Raw genomic sequence first — 14,754 nt, 5'->3', positions numbered from 1 at the left:
GATTAAAAATGCTTATAAAAATACCAATCTGAAGTCTGACAAATTTTAGTTTGCAGTAATAGCAAAACCTTTTAAAGGTAAAATAAATAATTTAAATAAGATTGGTCGTGCATTTCTAAACCTCATTTGAAAAGAAATCTATTCAAATAAACTTATTTTCAAAGCATTAGTTTGCAATAGTGCAAATAAACTTGCTTAGTATTTTGTGTCAATCAAGTTGGCTGAATTGGCATTTGAGTGCTCAAAACTTTTTGTGAATTTTAAAATAAACAATAAATGAACTTATTTTTGGGCTAAGTGCATCACGTAGCTTTTCTTTCAATTGCCATAACATTTTCTTTTATGATGAAAACATCATAACTAATGTCCAATTACCACATATGAATTAATAAAATTATTTCACTGCGTATGTCTGTTTCCGTCCAACTCCGAATCTGCAGAACGGGTTCACATTTTCACCGATAAAAAGGTTTACTCTTGAGGTAGGTTTACGTGTAATATTTGTTATGATAAACCCAGTAAACTGGGCGAAATCTTTACCTAACTTGCCTTGGCCATATATCATTGCAAATGTTACTTGCACAAAGTTACGACATCTCGAATCGAATTCATTAAGTATTCTATTCAATTTCAAGTGTGAGTTACAGTAAACTTGTGCAAAGGCTGCCCAAGGGTATATTCCTTGATTAAGCAACTAAATATCACTTTTGGTTGTCATAAATCCAGTAGCTCAATTCTCTATTACTATCGACTACCGACAACCGAACTGTCATCGAGAAATTTTGTATGAAAATCTGATCAGCGCCTCTGACGGGTGTCGTAGGAAACATTTTGGCAGTACATTCTAAATGTCAAATGTCGATAGCTAGCCGGTGGTCGGTAGCCGATAGTTGTACAGAATTGCGGTACAGTTCACCTCTTTTATAAATAATACTTTTTGCTTTTAACTTTGCAAATCTTAGTAATTACAATAAATCGCAAACCTATCTTCTCTTTAGTAAGTCCTAGATTTGACATTAACCCCCGGTTTCTGACGTACATTTAGCGCTATTTTATTTCTTCAATAGCGATAAAACTCATATAAAAAACGCTATTGCGCTCATAGATAAACTACCGCTAAATGTAGTCAGAAACCAGGGGTTATACATTCATATGGCAAACCAAATAACATTACTAATATCATACAGTTATTAACACAACCAAAGTCTGATAACATTGACCGCAGCAGGCGAAAGCTGGCAAGACCACCACCAAGGCCATGCTACATTGAAGCCCTAAATCAAATTGGTGTAAATTTACTGTTATTCTCATGTATCATATACAAAAGTGTTTTTACCTGTAACTATCCATATAACGATGACATTCCCTCCTATAGCGACGGCCAACATGGCTGCGAAGAGGCACACCCAGGAGTTGTGAGCCCAGGTCGGCATGGTGCTTGAAGACGGTGCTGACGTGGTCTTGGGCACCAGGAGCGTGGCCGCGCCCAACATGCTACGGTTGAAGTCCATCTTCCACGTGTACACCACCTAGACGAAAACATTTCATTTTAATAACTCGTTAATGTCTTTCTATTTGGCAAGGGTTTTCCCTGAATGAAAGAACTTGAAACCATAACGCTGACGAAATGTACGCTTGCATCGATTTAGAAGCTGTCTATAACTGTTGGGTAGCCACTATTCTGTACATTGCTTCCTTTCTAAAATAATTGTGGGTGTGGAGTTGTGTCAAAGCTTTAATGCACTACATAGTAGTTGTCTTTACGTACGCTAGTTGTGTTTGTTGTTCTTAAGCATTTTCCAATCTCCACCACAAACCATGTAAAACACACACACGAAATTTAATTTCAAAAACGTTGTGAACAACAAACTAACACGATGAAAGCTACCGCAAATTAAATTTAGATCGCGTATAATAGAAGTAAACAATATATCTTCTTTGACACCCAATATTATCACGTACGTTAATAATAGTTCAGTATTGTAGTCGCAAAACGTGTGAAAGACGGGTTTATAACTAGACTGTGAGGCTAACACTAATTGGAAATTTGAGGTTGGCCGAATATCTCCGGACCTATCCCGGGTCCTTAATCACGTACATGACGTGGCGTCAGGTGCCCAATTTCGAAAGTCCCCGTTTTCGATATTCTCTTGCTTCAAACTTTCGAACGACTGCAATTTGTGTGAGGGTTGAATAATGTGTTCTTGCGTTTTTTCTATTTGGAATTGTGGTTAAGGATTTTTAGATTAAAAATTTGAAGGAATTCTAAAAATCTGTTTTGTAATATGTTATATTGTCTGTATATATTTTGGAAATAAATAGCATATAGAACGAAATTGTTCGTCATAGTGACGTGATTAACATTCAGTGATTTGTATTTAGATTTATGATGTTTCGTCCCCTCCCCTTTTTTTGTAAACTTACAGATACCTTTATTTAAGTATTTTGTCACGTACGTCTTTTACGTATTTCATGAGGTTGTTTTCTTCAAAAGAAAGAAAAATATTTTCAGTTAAATATGAGCAAAAAGAGGTCTTTATCAGGCTTTTAGAAATCCTAAGAGAATAAAACACGTCATAGTTTTGTCATCCCTGGAATAAATTAGGTCACAGTCGTAAAACAAAGCCGTAAAGCCTAAGATAAGATATTCGTCAACATAATGTTAAGAGACACAAAAGATTACTTTGCTAAAGTCCTGAATAAATTAACAGGAAGGAATATTTTAAGGATCCTTTCAACAAAATATTGAAAGTGTTTTAGCTGTAGCGCGATTTTCTACAGTCGGTACTATCGACTAGCGAGTTATACATTTCAAATGACTCCAGGAAATAGCTCTTGATAAAAAATACAACAACAAAAAGACAATGTTATTCTTATAAATAAATCTATATTAAATCTATCTTCTATCTATCTATCTATAAATAAAACTCAAAGGTGAGTGACTGACATAGTGATCTATCAACGCACATCTCAAACCTTTGTAACTCACTTAACTATACAAGGTTTCTTATCTAGATATGACGATATCTGGCGATTCATCGCCAAGCTGTCATCCTTTACTACGATCAATAACTTTGAGATTTTTGTTCAATCCATACCTACAACTATGCGCAATCAGTGAACTTATTATTATGCGACCCATATCAATGTCTGTCAGAAAGACTTCAGTCATATGAAATTTAACCTTGAGAAATGAACAGTTTTTGATCAGAACTACTTATCGATATAAATAACCATCTCGATGGCACAGTAATACATAGTAAATGGAATAGCAACGTAGAGGTCTCTGTTTTAGTTCTCTAGTTGAACTAAACGAATAAGTATGGTCCAAAGATTTTGAATAAAGACATATTTTTTCAGTATTTACATGTCATTCTTTTATGTCAAGATGTTTAAATGAGAATAGAGCAATGGAAGTTTATAAGGATGGTACCAAGTTCTTTGGTTTATGCCTGCCCTTATGAGAACAAGACGTGATTTTATGTTTGTTTACTAATACCGCCAAAAATCTACCCTGGTCGAGATTGGGTTTGTCTTAGTAAACAAACTTTTAACTTACTTTTATATTATTCTTAAAATAGCAACAGGTATCATTTTCTGATAAGTTATACAATGTAGTCGAAGTTCAGTAAGACGAGAATAAGTTTAGTTCGAATCAGATCCTAAGAATTGCAAATATAGCATTAGACTTTTCAAGTGGGCGTCTCAATTCTGATTTGCAAGATTCTTCAATATCACAGAGAGAACGCAAATAAGAAACTTAACATAATTCAAAAAATAACTCTACAGAAAGTAGCTATTCTTAAAAATTATTTCGAAAGTTTGACTTTTGTCAGAATTACAACAATATTCTTTATATCGAATTTTATAATAATTTTACCACGCGCAGCCGCGCTTCATTAACTAAAAAAGTTTATGTACCTATCATATGTCAATTTTTGGAACATTTTTTTTTATTTTTGCTACCTTCGCAGCTATTTTTTGGTATATTTTTTATCTCTTTAAAATCAATACAATTGTTATTTTCTATAGCATCACGCGTTACAAAATTAAACTTAGTAAAGTTACGAATAGCCAATTATTTTCAATATTATCACCCGATTTGAACATCAAATAACTTTGCGTAACCAATCACCGAGAGCCTCACCAAATTAATACTTACAAACTAAACTAAAATCCTTGGGGACTTTAAAACAAAACTTAGCATATTTCCCTAATTTGTAGTCAAATAACATCATCTTTGTATTTTCCCTAGTGAAGAGCAAAGACCCATTTCACTATTTACGGTAACCAGTTACCTAATGTTGACGTTCTATCAAAAATTTCAAAGCTATTAATACCATTGTATCGAAAATGTCCCATTGCGCAACAGTAGGCACCTAAAATATTTGATATAGACGAATAAAACAAAATTTTGAATCCAACTCGATAGTATCTCGACAATAAATATCGAATCTCGACAATAATTTGCCCCGTTTGTATGTTCTTAAAAAAATCTTACAATATTAACGGTTTCCGGTTAACTTAGACTTGTCTTTAATAAGTAGTTAATTAGTCAGACTTTTCAGTAACCAGCTAATCAAAAGTAAATAAACACATACCATAGAGCCGAATAACAATCGCAACAACCCAGAAATGAGACATTTTACCAGTCCAGCAATTACATCCAAAATTACTCAAGAGATTTACTTCGAAGCAGGTCATCAAAACAAACGTCTTTATTTAAGTGCATTCACTTTGTGTGATTGTACGAAAACGAGGATTTCACTCTTAAACAGCTACTTAAAATGGAAATGTCGGTAATATGAGGATATATAAACGGTCTTAAGAGTGCTTACGATTCAAAGACTCAAAGATGCAAGGATACGTTTCTTTGTATTCTACTGCATGACGCAAAGGAGGGTAATGTGTTTTAGTTTTGTATTATACAGCGGAACTGAAGTGTATCTGTGGCGGGGTTTTAAAATCTTTGAACGATGTTTTGATGTTTCAACTTTTAGTGCGCAGTTTTGTTCTACATCTCTCGCATTACGAATAATCTTGTCACACGGATATTCTACAAAATAAATATTGTGGAAAGCTGGAATTGTGCCCGTGGGCGACTATATAACTTTGAGTTCAAAATAACGTCCAATAAAATCGTCCACCTATTCTACCTGCCACACATAATAATAAATGTTCTCGCAATAAATAATACTATTCCATAATTTGCCAAAAGCGCGACCATTAAACGTATTCCTTTGAAACATTATTTCATTGCACCGCCAGCAAAATTATGCAGTAAACCATTCCAAAAATGTCCCAAACACCCTTTTGATACGGTCAAACGAAATGAACGCTCAAATCGACAAACGCGAACTTTGCTAGTACAGTGACATTTTCATCCGAGGGAAAATTGGTTTCGTACACAATAAGCCTTTCAAAGGCATTGACGCGCCCGTAATAATAACGTAACACTTTCTTTTGATCGAATTATGTGTGAGAGAGGAGACTCAGTGACTTTTCACTGAACTTCCGACCTTCGTAGAAGTCCATTCATAGTGATGTAGTTTTTGTAGGTAGCTGACGTTGATTGAGTAAACTAGTAACTGTAGTGTATTGGTATGGATTTCCATCAAAAGGTGAAAACTTTACCTATTCGATCAAGCACACGTTAAGAAATAAATTTGCTTTGAAATTAAAAGCGAACGAACGAAGGAAAGAAAATAAAGAAGGATATGTGCATTGAGACTAACATAAATGCTTTACACCATTAGCAAGCAGAAATATTTCGAGAAGTTGTCTAAATAAAATGGTGTAAAATTGCTTATACAATTCGATGAGATTTTCCGTACAGTTTGAGGCGTCTCTTAGGCTAGCAACTTTGTTGTTGCAAGAACAATCGTGTTAGTGACATGTGACATCAATGAAAAGTCATGCAAGGCGAGCATCTAAAACTTTAAAGCTCCAACTGGACTTCAACATTAGCCCTTTCACTATGAATCAATCACAACTTTATCCAACTTTGAAAGATGTTCACAAATCCAGAGACTTGTACAAACTTTTCTAAAGTCGAACAAACAAGTCACTGCACTATATATCTAAAATCCTACTAATAATATAAATGAAAGTTTATCAACTATCCTAAATTTTGTAACACAATTTGAGTAAACCCGATTAATAGATTTGGATAAAATTATGCGCGTAACTGGATTAAATCTAGGATTAAATTTTGTCTCTGGGGGCCAATAGAGACTATTAAACAATCTAATCCTAGGAGACTTGAGTTTGAATATTAAAAGTTTGTAAATCTAATTGAATATAATGAAGTAATTGGCAGCATTCCCTGTAGAAGAATTGTCACAAAAAAATATTCACTCAAATCCAATATAAAAAAATACACTGTAGATATACCCACGTATTTATCGGCACAGTTAATACATTGCATCTTATATTTTGATATTATCTATACTAATATTATAAAGCTGAAGAGTTTGTTTGTTTGTTTGATTGTTTGTTTGTTTGTTTGTTTGTTTGTTTGTTTGTTTGTTTGAACGCGCAAATCTCAGGAACTACTGGTCCGATTTAAAAAATTCTTTCAGTGTGAGATAGTCCATTTATCGAGGAAGGTTATAGGCTATATATCATCACGCTACTACCAATTTGAAAAGAGTACCAGTGAAAAATGTTACAAAAACGGGGGAAATTTTGACCCATTCTCTCTTATGTGACGCAAGCGAAGTTGCGCGGGTCAGCTAGTCAAGTATAAAAAACAGACTAATGTAATCCATACATTTTTTAAATACGTTCAAAATCTGTTTACTTTCAAATCTCGTTATTTATACAGACATTTTTCAAAACACTCAGAAACCAACAAAAGAAAAGCGAGCGAAACCATAAGTATGCTTACAATTAAATTGTTGTTCACTCGATCGTTCTAGAATATTCCTGGAATATTTCTATTGTAAAAAGGCTGCACGTTCTTTGAACGCGGAAACTACAAAAGGAGATGTAGACCTTTTTCTTTCATTCGATGTTTGTAGGAAAATATCCAAGGAAATTCGCCGAGTGCTATTTTTATGGAAAAATAAGACGATGCATAAAGGTTAAGTATTTTTCTTAAAGACTTTAGTATAATTTGTGTTGGATAATTCTTGGAATGTTTTAAATAAATTTTGTAGGCTTTGATGAAATCTGTTTACGGTAAATTGAATTGAATGGAATGGAATCAGTCTTAGAGATCTGACGAAAACATTTTTTAAATAAAATGATAAATACGATTTTTTTTTATGCTTGTTACAATAACTGCATCTTGGGCATACAAGGCATTATCCCTGAAAGTAAGCCAATTTAAGTTTTACTTATTGCAACTTTAACAACAAATACTAAAAACCAGAATAAACCTAATATTCAAAGTTTTAAAAAATGATACGGAACATTTCAGCTGCATGTCCAACTCGCATATGCCCATTTTTAACAGTATCGTGCCTCTTTATATTTATGGCATAATGCCTCAACCAAATAAATTATTCAACCACAGCTATCACTGTCCAATAAAGTTTTACCTGAGTACTAGTGACTCGACTTCTAAGTTTAGGAAAACGAATAATGTAGAACAACAATCACGAATTCCCAAACAAACTCTTATCTACTTTTACGAAGCGCGTTGCGGACCACTTTGCTTAACTTTTTATTACTACAGAACTACTTACGCTAATTGCTTCGGAGATTTGACCGTCTTGAACACGATAATAGAAGAAAATAATCCTTATTATAATAACTTTACTAGACAACATTGAAGAGATTGTAATAGATATCTATTTTCGTAAATCTCGGTGATATAATATTTTAGTAGACAATATTGTTTGAGACAGTTTGTTTCACAAACAATCAACAGTTATAATACAAGTGCTGCTGAAATATTAGAAATAAATAATAATTGTGTTTCTTAATAGAAATAAAATAATATTATATATTTTGATATAAATTTCTTCCACCCACGTGAGAAAATAGAACGTCCAGTAAAAAAGTAGCTAATAATCATCTCTGTATAAAATGATTTAGATTAATTAGTCAAAAATAAATTATTCGCTCATGATTTTAATGTTACTTTTTCTGCGTAAATTAGTGTTTCCGTCCCGATTGATATAACAATTTGACACTTATTTCGGGAACTGCAAAACCCAGTATGATGACAAAGGATTCAAGGATTATAGTCAAGTCAAGCTATGTTTTTCATTATTAAAAAGTCACTGTGTATGCCCAAATCGCTTTGTATACTTTATTAAGTTATCTTTTATCTATCCCAATTCATTGAATTACATATTTTATACTTCTCAACATCAAAAAAATCGCGATTCACAATCACAGCAATTTTTACACGACAAAAACTATTTTTAGAATTTCAAACAAAACTATTATTTAAACCACGAGTCTACTAGAAAAAGGTAAACAAAAAACCAACTTTAATTGAGAAAATCCTCCATATCTGTAGCATAGAAACATACAATATTTAATACGCCGCGTATGTGCGCGTGTAGGCACTAAGCTCCTTACCTAAAATAAACGGCTTAGTGCAATTTATGAGATTATGTTTGGAGATAAGAACAGTAATGTTCTTTAAGTTAAAGATATATCGTGCGTTGACTTGTGGGACTTTAAGTTTGTTGGACTTTATTTGTTTAAGAGAAAAACACTACTTTGGTCGCAAAGCAAATTAATAAGTAACTATAATAAATGTAATATTCAATCTTGTGTTTCTATTGGAACGAGGTATATTGTGTTTCCATGTTGAAACATGGAAAAATAATGAGTTGTAGTAAGTTTTGGCGCAGTAAGCTCTTCACTAGTTTTAACCAATTTTTTTTTTCTTTTTTAATAACCCATATCTGTCCCACTGCAGGGCAAGGGTCTCCTCCCAAACGAGGGGGAGGGGTTAGGCCTTGAGTCCACCACGCTGGCCAAGTGCGGGTTGGGGACTTTGCATGCCCTCAATAAATGTATTAAACAAATTTTAGGCACGCAAGGTTTCCTCACGATGTTTTCCTTCACCGTTAGAGCAAGTGATAATTATTTCTATTACACACATAACTTCGAAAAGTCATTGGTGTGTTGCCTCGGGTTCGAACCTGCAACCACTTGCGTGGGAGGTGCCAACTTAAACCACTCGGCTATCACTGCTTTAACCAATAATATGAAGAATTAAAAATAAATCTGCGCGTCACAAGCATGTGAGTTGTTTCCTAGGGAAAGGATTACGCAAAAACTGTAAACACAGTCATCATATTTCTGACTCTTTTACCCAGAATAGTATTATTATATTAGCAAAATGGGGGCTTACTCTGTTGAAAGACGCATTGTTTAAAAACTTGCCAAAACATAAACAATTGCTAATTTTGAACAAAATATGTGTTAAATAATACCTAGTTTATACTTAAAAGCCTGCAACTTCAACAACAAACTAACCGTCTAGTTGCTTACCACTGAATAAACTACTTAAGCAGTATTAAGTAAATAGAAATATTATTATAAATCTGTTTGCCTAAACTATAATCGCTTTAAAGATTGACTGCTTAATATTTTAGAATATTAAGTTGCTTACGGTATTATATTCCTTAAAGGCTTAAAAGTAAACTGTTTTGTAAAATATTAACAGAAGAGAAATATAATAGATATTATTTTCTAAAACAATTAGAGCTAATTTTCATCATTTTAAAACCAGCTTCAATATGTTATTCCATACTAATCATAAATTGTTTTGTACTAGCAATTTTTTTTCCATACAAATTTCAAGCATATTTGGAATAAGTATATGTATGTATAGTCAAAACTAACGTTAATCTGATTATTATAAATCCCTTAACCTCTCGAGCGCCCCAACGTCAAAATTCAAATATACCGTTAAGCGTCCGGGCCAAAAATGGCGCGCGAAATTGAATTGGCGGTTGGCGTTTAAGCGTCGATTCCGTCATATTTTAATACCAACACCCTAGTCATACCTTATATATTTGAAATCTACATTAAATTTGCTATAGATTTAAAAAATAAACCACAAATAATATTTGATAGTGGTAGTACAATAGTCGGTTTAATCTGAATATTTTGTGCTTTAGGCATGTGTTTGAAGAAAGTCTAAAAAATATTTTTAGGCAAAAAAAATAATATGACGAAAGGTCTTATCGTGTAGTTAATGAATAATGACATTAAAATCCAACTGTAAAATATACTCAAATCTTTAAAATTAGTTAAAAAAAGGATTTACAATATTGGTCATAAAGGAACATGTCGTTGGGTCAGATGTTGTTTAAGGTGCTCTCTGGCCTGTATCAACCACTTATTCAAGTGTGTGCATTAGATCGTCGTCTCGTTTCATCAGCTTCAATGTCAAATATGTTTGAAAGGGATAAACATAGTTTTAGCATTTCTTTTTTACGTTTTTTAAATGCAAGATCGTTTTGCCGTACCACGGTGGCGGGACGCTTGACGGGGGTAGAACATTCAACCGTGACACGGTGGCCGGGCGCTTGAGAGGTTAAGGGGTTAAAAACAGTAATAAAAATATCACCACTACTCTACCCATTGCATCAAATCGCTTCTATTCATTATCATGAACTTTTTGACTCAAAAATAATAGATTTCTTTCTTTTATTTTGTCCAAATGTTATCTTTACAATTATATACACTATAAGTAGCTTAAACAACATTATCCGATACCTATTCGCGATATATCAAACCCAAAGATAATAAATACACCTCAATAATTAAACATACCTATGATTTACGCGTACTTGCTGTACTTACAAAGGTATCCGAGTAACCAGTTATTACGGTAGCCTCTCTCAATTATAAATGTTGAGTCTGAATTTTGGCTTTATAGAGGAAGAGCACAATTTAAAACAGACCTCGTTTCATATTAAAATTTTGGGTGGAGAAAAAACGTTTGTGGACTGAGCTCACTGTAACCTTGTAAAGGAGAATTTCAGCTTTAATTTCGGTCTAGAATACGTGTAGTTTTCAGGAATTATAAATTGTACAGGAATTTTAAATATAAAATTTGTTATCATCTGTTAAGTATCGTGTAACTGTGCTGTGTTGCAAGTAAGTGTGGCTAAGTCTGTTTGATAAGCTTTCACGGCTTAATTCTGGCCCCACTTGAGATAAAATTTAGACCACGGAAGTCTATTGTCTGAAACATTCGTAAAACCAAAATCTTACTCTACTGTTTAAAAGTTTGTATGTAGATTTAATAGTCTACTTCGTAAATACCTGTTATGATACTTAAAAAACACACATTTGTTATTATAAACATAAACATAAGGCATCCAATTTCCATAACTCGAGGCATACAAGATAACAAATTACGTAAAATTTGCAAGAACACAAACGCGCGCGTAAACGTTAACATTGCCTTTTATTTGCGGAATAAATTCGAAACGAACGCAACCTTTCAAGTCATGGGTAATAAATAAACCGCGATCAACGGTATAGATAACATGTCTTATGGTTGCAAGAATGCCATACAATGCTTTATGTAATGTAAACAAACCATAACATTACCATGAATTTCCTCAAGGGGTGATAAAATCTACACCTTTGTGCCGCAAAAGATACCATAATTCATAAATAACAGTGCATCATAAATAAGTACTCCAAAGTTAAAATTAAGCAATTATTACATTGTATCTTGTTTCTATGGATATTATTTTATACTAGCTGACCCGCGCAACTTCGCTTGCCCCGCTTGCCTTTCCCCGTTTTTGTAACATTTTTTCCTGGTACTCTGCTCCTTTTGGTTGTAGCGTGATGATATATAGCCTATAGCCTTCCTCGATAAATGGGCTATCTAACATTGAAAGAATTTTTCAAATCGGACCAGTGGTTCTTGGGATTAGCGCGTTCAAACAAACAAACAAACAAACAATCAAACAAACAAACTCTTCAGATTTATAATATTAGTATAGATATTAAGCAACTGCGGCGCGCAGCCCCGCTCAAATACGTACCCTATTCGCTCTTATAAAAAAGTAGTCTATGTTTAGTCCTGAATATTTTGTTTCACTTCTTAGAAAAAAGACAACAATTTGAATGATCCCGTCGTATATTTCAGTATCTTAATGAACACTCTATAATTTAAAGTAATAAGTAGATGCGGCAATCTAGATAATATTTACAACTGTGTATTTTTAATTAAAAACTTATCAATTTGTAGACTGTACTAACTATTATTAAACAAAAATTACAGAATATAAAAATTGCAAGCAATTTAAACTAGGAATGTTTTAAATTATCTTTTTAAACCTTATTTCCAATCCGTTCCAATATAAAAAAGCACTCACAACCGGTGAATTGAATACGTTTAGAAACGTTTCCTGTCCCTATTTTTTTCTCTACCTGTTTTTAGTTTCCAATGTACTTTTCTTTCATTTATTTTCTAGATACGTGGCTCAAAAATTTACTAATCAATCTTCAGGAACAATTATTTAAAATATTGTTCCTTGCTGCGAAAATAAAAGTGCACTAAAAAAATTATATAAATATAAATTACTTAGTTCATATTTCACTACTTATTAATGGGTCTCGGTTAGCCTATCAGATGGAATTTTGGCATCTATCTTCATACATTTGCTGCCACTTTATCTAAGGAATAGAATTTGCGGCACATAAGTATTAGCTATAAAACTGGAAACCCTTAGAGTCTCTAAAGTGTTAAACTGTCTTTATAAAATTCAGGTGGCCAATATTACGCTTCCATTAAGGTAGGTAACCCAAGACACAAAGGGATTATTTTGGTAAGTGCGGCGTAATATAATACCTTTGAGAACTAGTCAAGTCTAACTGCGTAGGTTTCCTCGGCTCGGTCATTAAAGTGATTGATAATTAATATCTAATACGGAACTTCAAAGAGCACTGATAAGTGATAGCCGAGTGATTTAAGTTACGCCTCCCACGCAAGTGGTTGAAGGTTCGTACCCAAGGCAACACGTATGAGACAAAAATATCACTTTTTCCAACGATGAAAGGAAATATCGTGATGCAAACGTGCATGCCTGGGCTTTTTTAGAGCAGTTCTTGAGGACAAAGTAATAATTTTTGTATTCATTGAGTGCAAAAAATAGTCACTGGTTTGAATGTTATGTTAGAAACATTAATCGGCCTTTAGTCGATACAGTCTGTTCAAGTTATGAAACAAACTATAAAATATGCATTATTTATTATCTATGTACGTATGTTTATTACAATTTTGGTGCCATGGAAAATGTTCAGATGAATACATAAAATCAAACTTACTTCTCATGGGTCATCACAGTTCGTCACAAAGATCAAAGAACGATCTTTTATTTTTATTGCTACGATCGCTACAGCATATTTTGCTCATAGAAAAAGGGAATTTCTTAACATTCTTCTCGATATAAATAGTAAACTGGACAAATTGTTCTTCAACAACGTTTAAATATTTTTTTTATTTTTTTTATAACTTGTGGCGTAGTTTTAAAGATCAAAGCATACATACATTATGTCTATATGTATGTATATATAGGGACAGACGAAGGAAGCGATTTTGCTTTGTACTATGTAGTGATATCAGTAAAAAACTTTACAATCACATTCCAATCAAACGATTGGAAAGAATAGAGTTCAAGTAAGCACTATAGAGGCGTATTATAAAACATTCTTTATCTAAAGCGTTCATACAACTTCGAAGTGCTTAAATACTTGGGAACACTGAAGGCGATTTTCGACAGCAATAATGCTTGAAAGTTGGTAAATATCTAGTAGATGCCCGTAGAAGTTTCAAATTGACTAAACTTAGAGCATTATTAAATGTTTAACTTTGGAATATTCCACAATATGGGTTGAGTTTTCAAGTTTTGTCATTTCCTTTAGCTAAAATGCTTCGACGGTTTTCTTTGGAAGGCTTTAGAGGTGACAAAATAGTAGGCGGTACATAGACAGACGCTCTGAAGAATAGGCTTGTTCTTCTATAGTTTAGTCATACAATAATTGAAATATGTACCTTTAACTTGAATCTTAATGAATAGAGAAAACAATTTGTTCTACAGTACGTCGAAAGCCTTTATGCTATTGGAATTTTAATATACTCATATTATAATGTTCACTTAGTTTGTTTAAGCGTTTAAATCTAAAGCATATTAAAACCAAACCACTCAAGTGCTTTCACATAATCATACTCGAACCGTAAAGTCTATGTCGTCAATTTGGATTTAAATTTTGTAATAAATCATAGTTTATGGATGTTTTATCAAAAACATCAATATAACCAATATAAAACTGAAACTAAACTCAGATCAGATCATCGCCCATCTTTACAAAATCAAAACAATCTACAACCTGTTTACCATACCTCTACACTTAAAAGATAAAACTTAAATAAGAAAACTTACATCCACGTTATCCGTGCTCTCTAAGTTCTTGAAGTCGTGTGTCGCGTAGAACTTCTGCCTCTCTAATGTGATATTATGCATGACATCCATTGTTACGCCTCGTTGACTCCATATTAAATAACTTGAGAACCACACACTACGGTACACTTTATTTCACTTTGTCAATGTCATTGTAGTCACGTATCACTTTGAGTTGTTAAGGATTTACCTGTAACAAAAGAAAATTATGTTAAATGACTAAAGTCAGTGGCAGAAAACGACTGAGCGGACTTAAAATTTAGAGAGGCTTTTGCTCAACGGTAAGAGTCGGGTGTAGGCTATTAAAAACAACAATTGGTGGAGGTTTTTAAAGAAATTCGAACCCACCACACGC

The 14,754-nt window shown here is 33.2% G+C and overlaps 1 protein-coding gene across 1 annotated transcript in view; it reads right to left on the bottom strand.

Annotated features, from left to right (window-relative positions):
- Positions 1-14,493, bottom strand: part of LOC142973911 (tachykinin-like peptides receptor 86C) — a 74,653-nt gene extending 60,160 nt beyond the window's left edge. Inside the window, exons 1-2 of the mRNA XM_076115946.1 lie at positions 14,382-14,493; positions 1,337-1,529 (exon numbers count right to left, since the gene is read on the bottom strand). Of these exons, the coding sequence (XP_075972061.1) occupies positions 1,337-1,529; positions 14,382-14,471 (283 nt within the window). The 5' untranslated portion in view covers positions 14,472-14,493. The remainder of the gene's footprint in view (positions 1-1,336; positions 1,530-14,381) is intronic.
- Between the last annotated feature and the right edge of the window lie 261 nt (positions 14,494-14,754).

This window comes from Anticarsia gemmatalis, chromosome 6 (genome assembly GCF_050436995.1).
Source record: "Anticarsia gemmatalis isolate Benzon Research Colony breed Stoneville strain chromosome 6, ilAntGemm2 primary, whole genome shotgun sequence".
NCBI lineage: Eukaryota > Metazoa > Arthropoda > Insecta > Lepidoptera > Erebidae > Anticarsia > Anticarsia gemmatalis.
The sequence above is the reverse complement of the archived record's forward strand: the minus strand, read 5'-3'. Positions and strand labels throughout refer to the sequence as shown.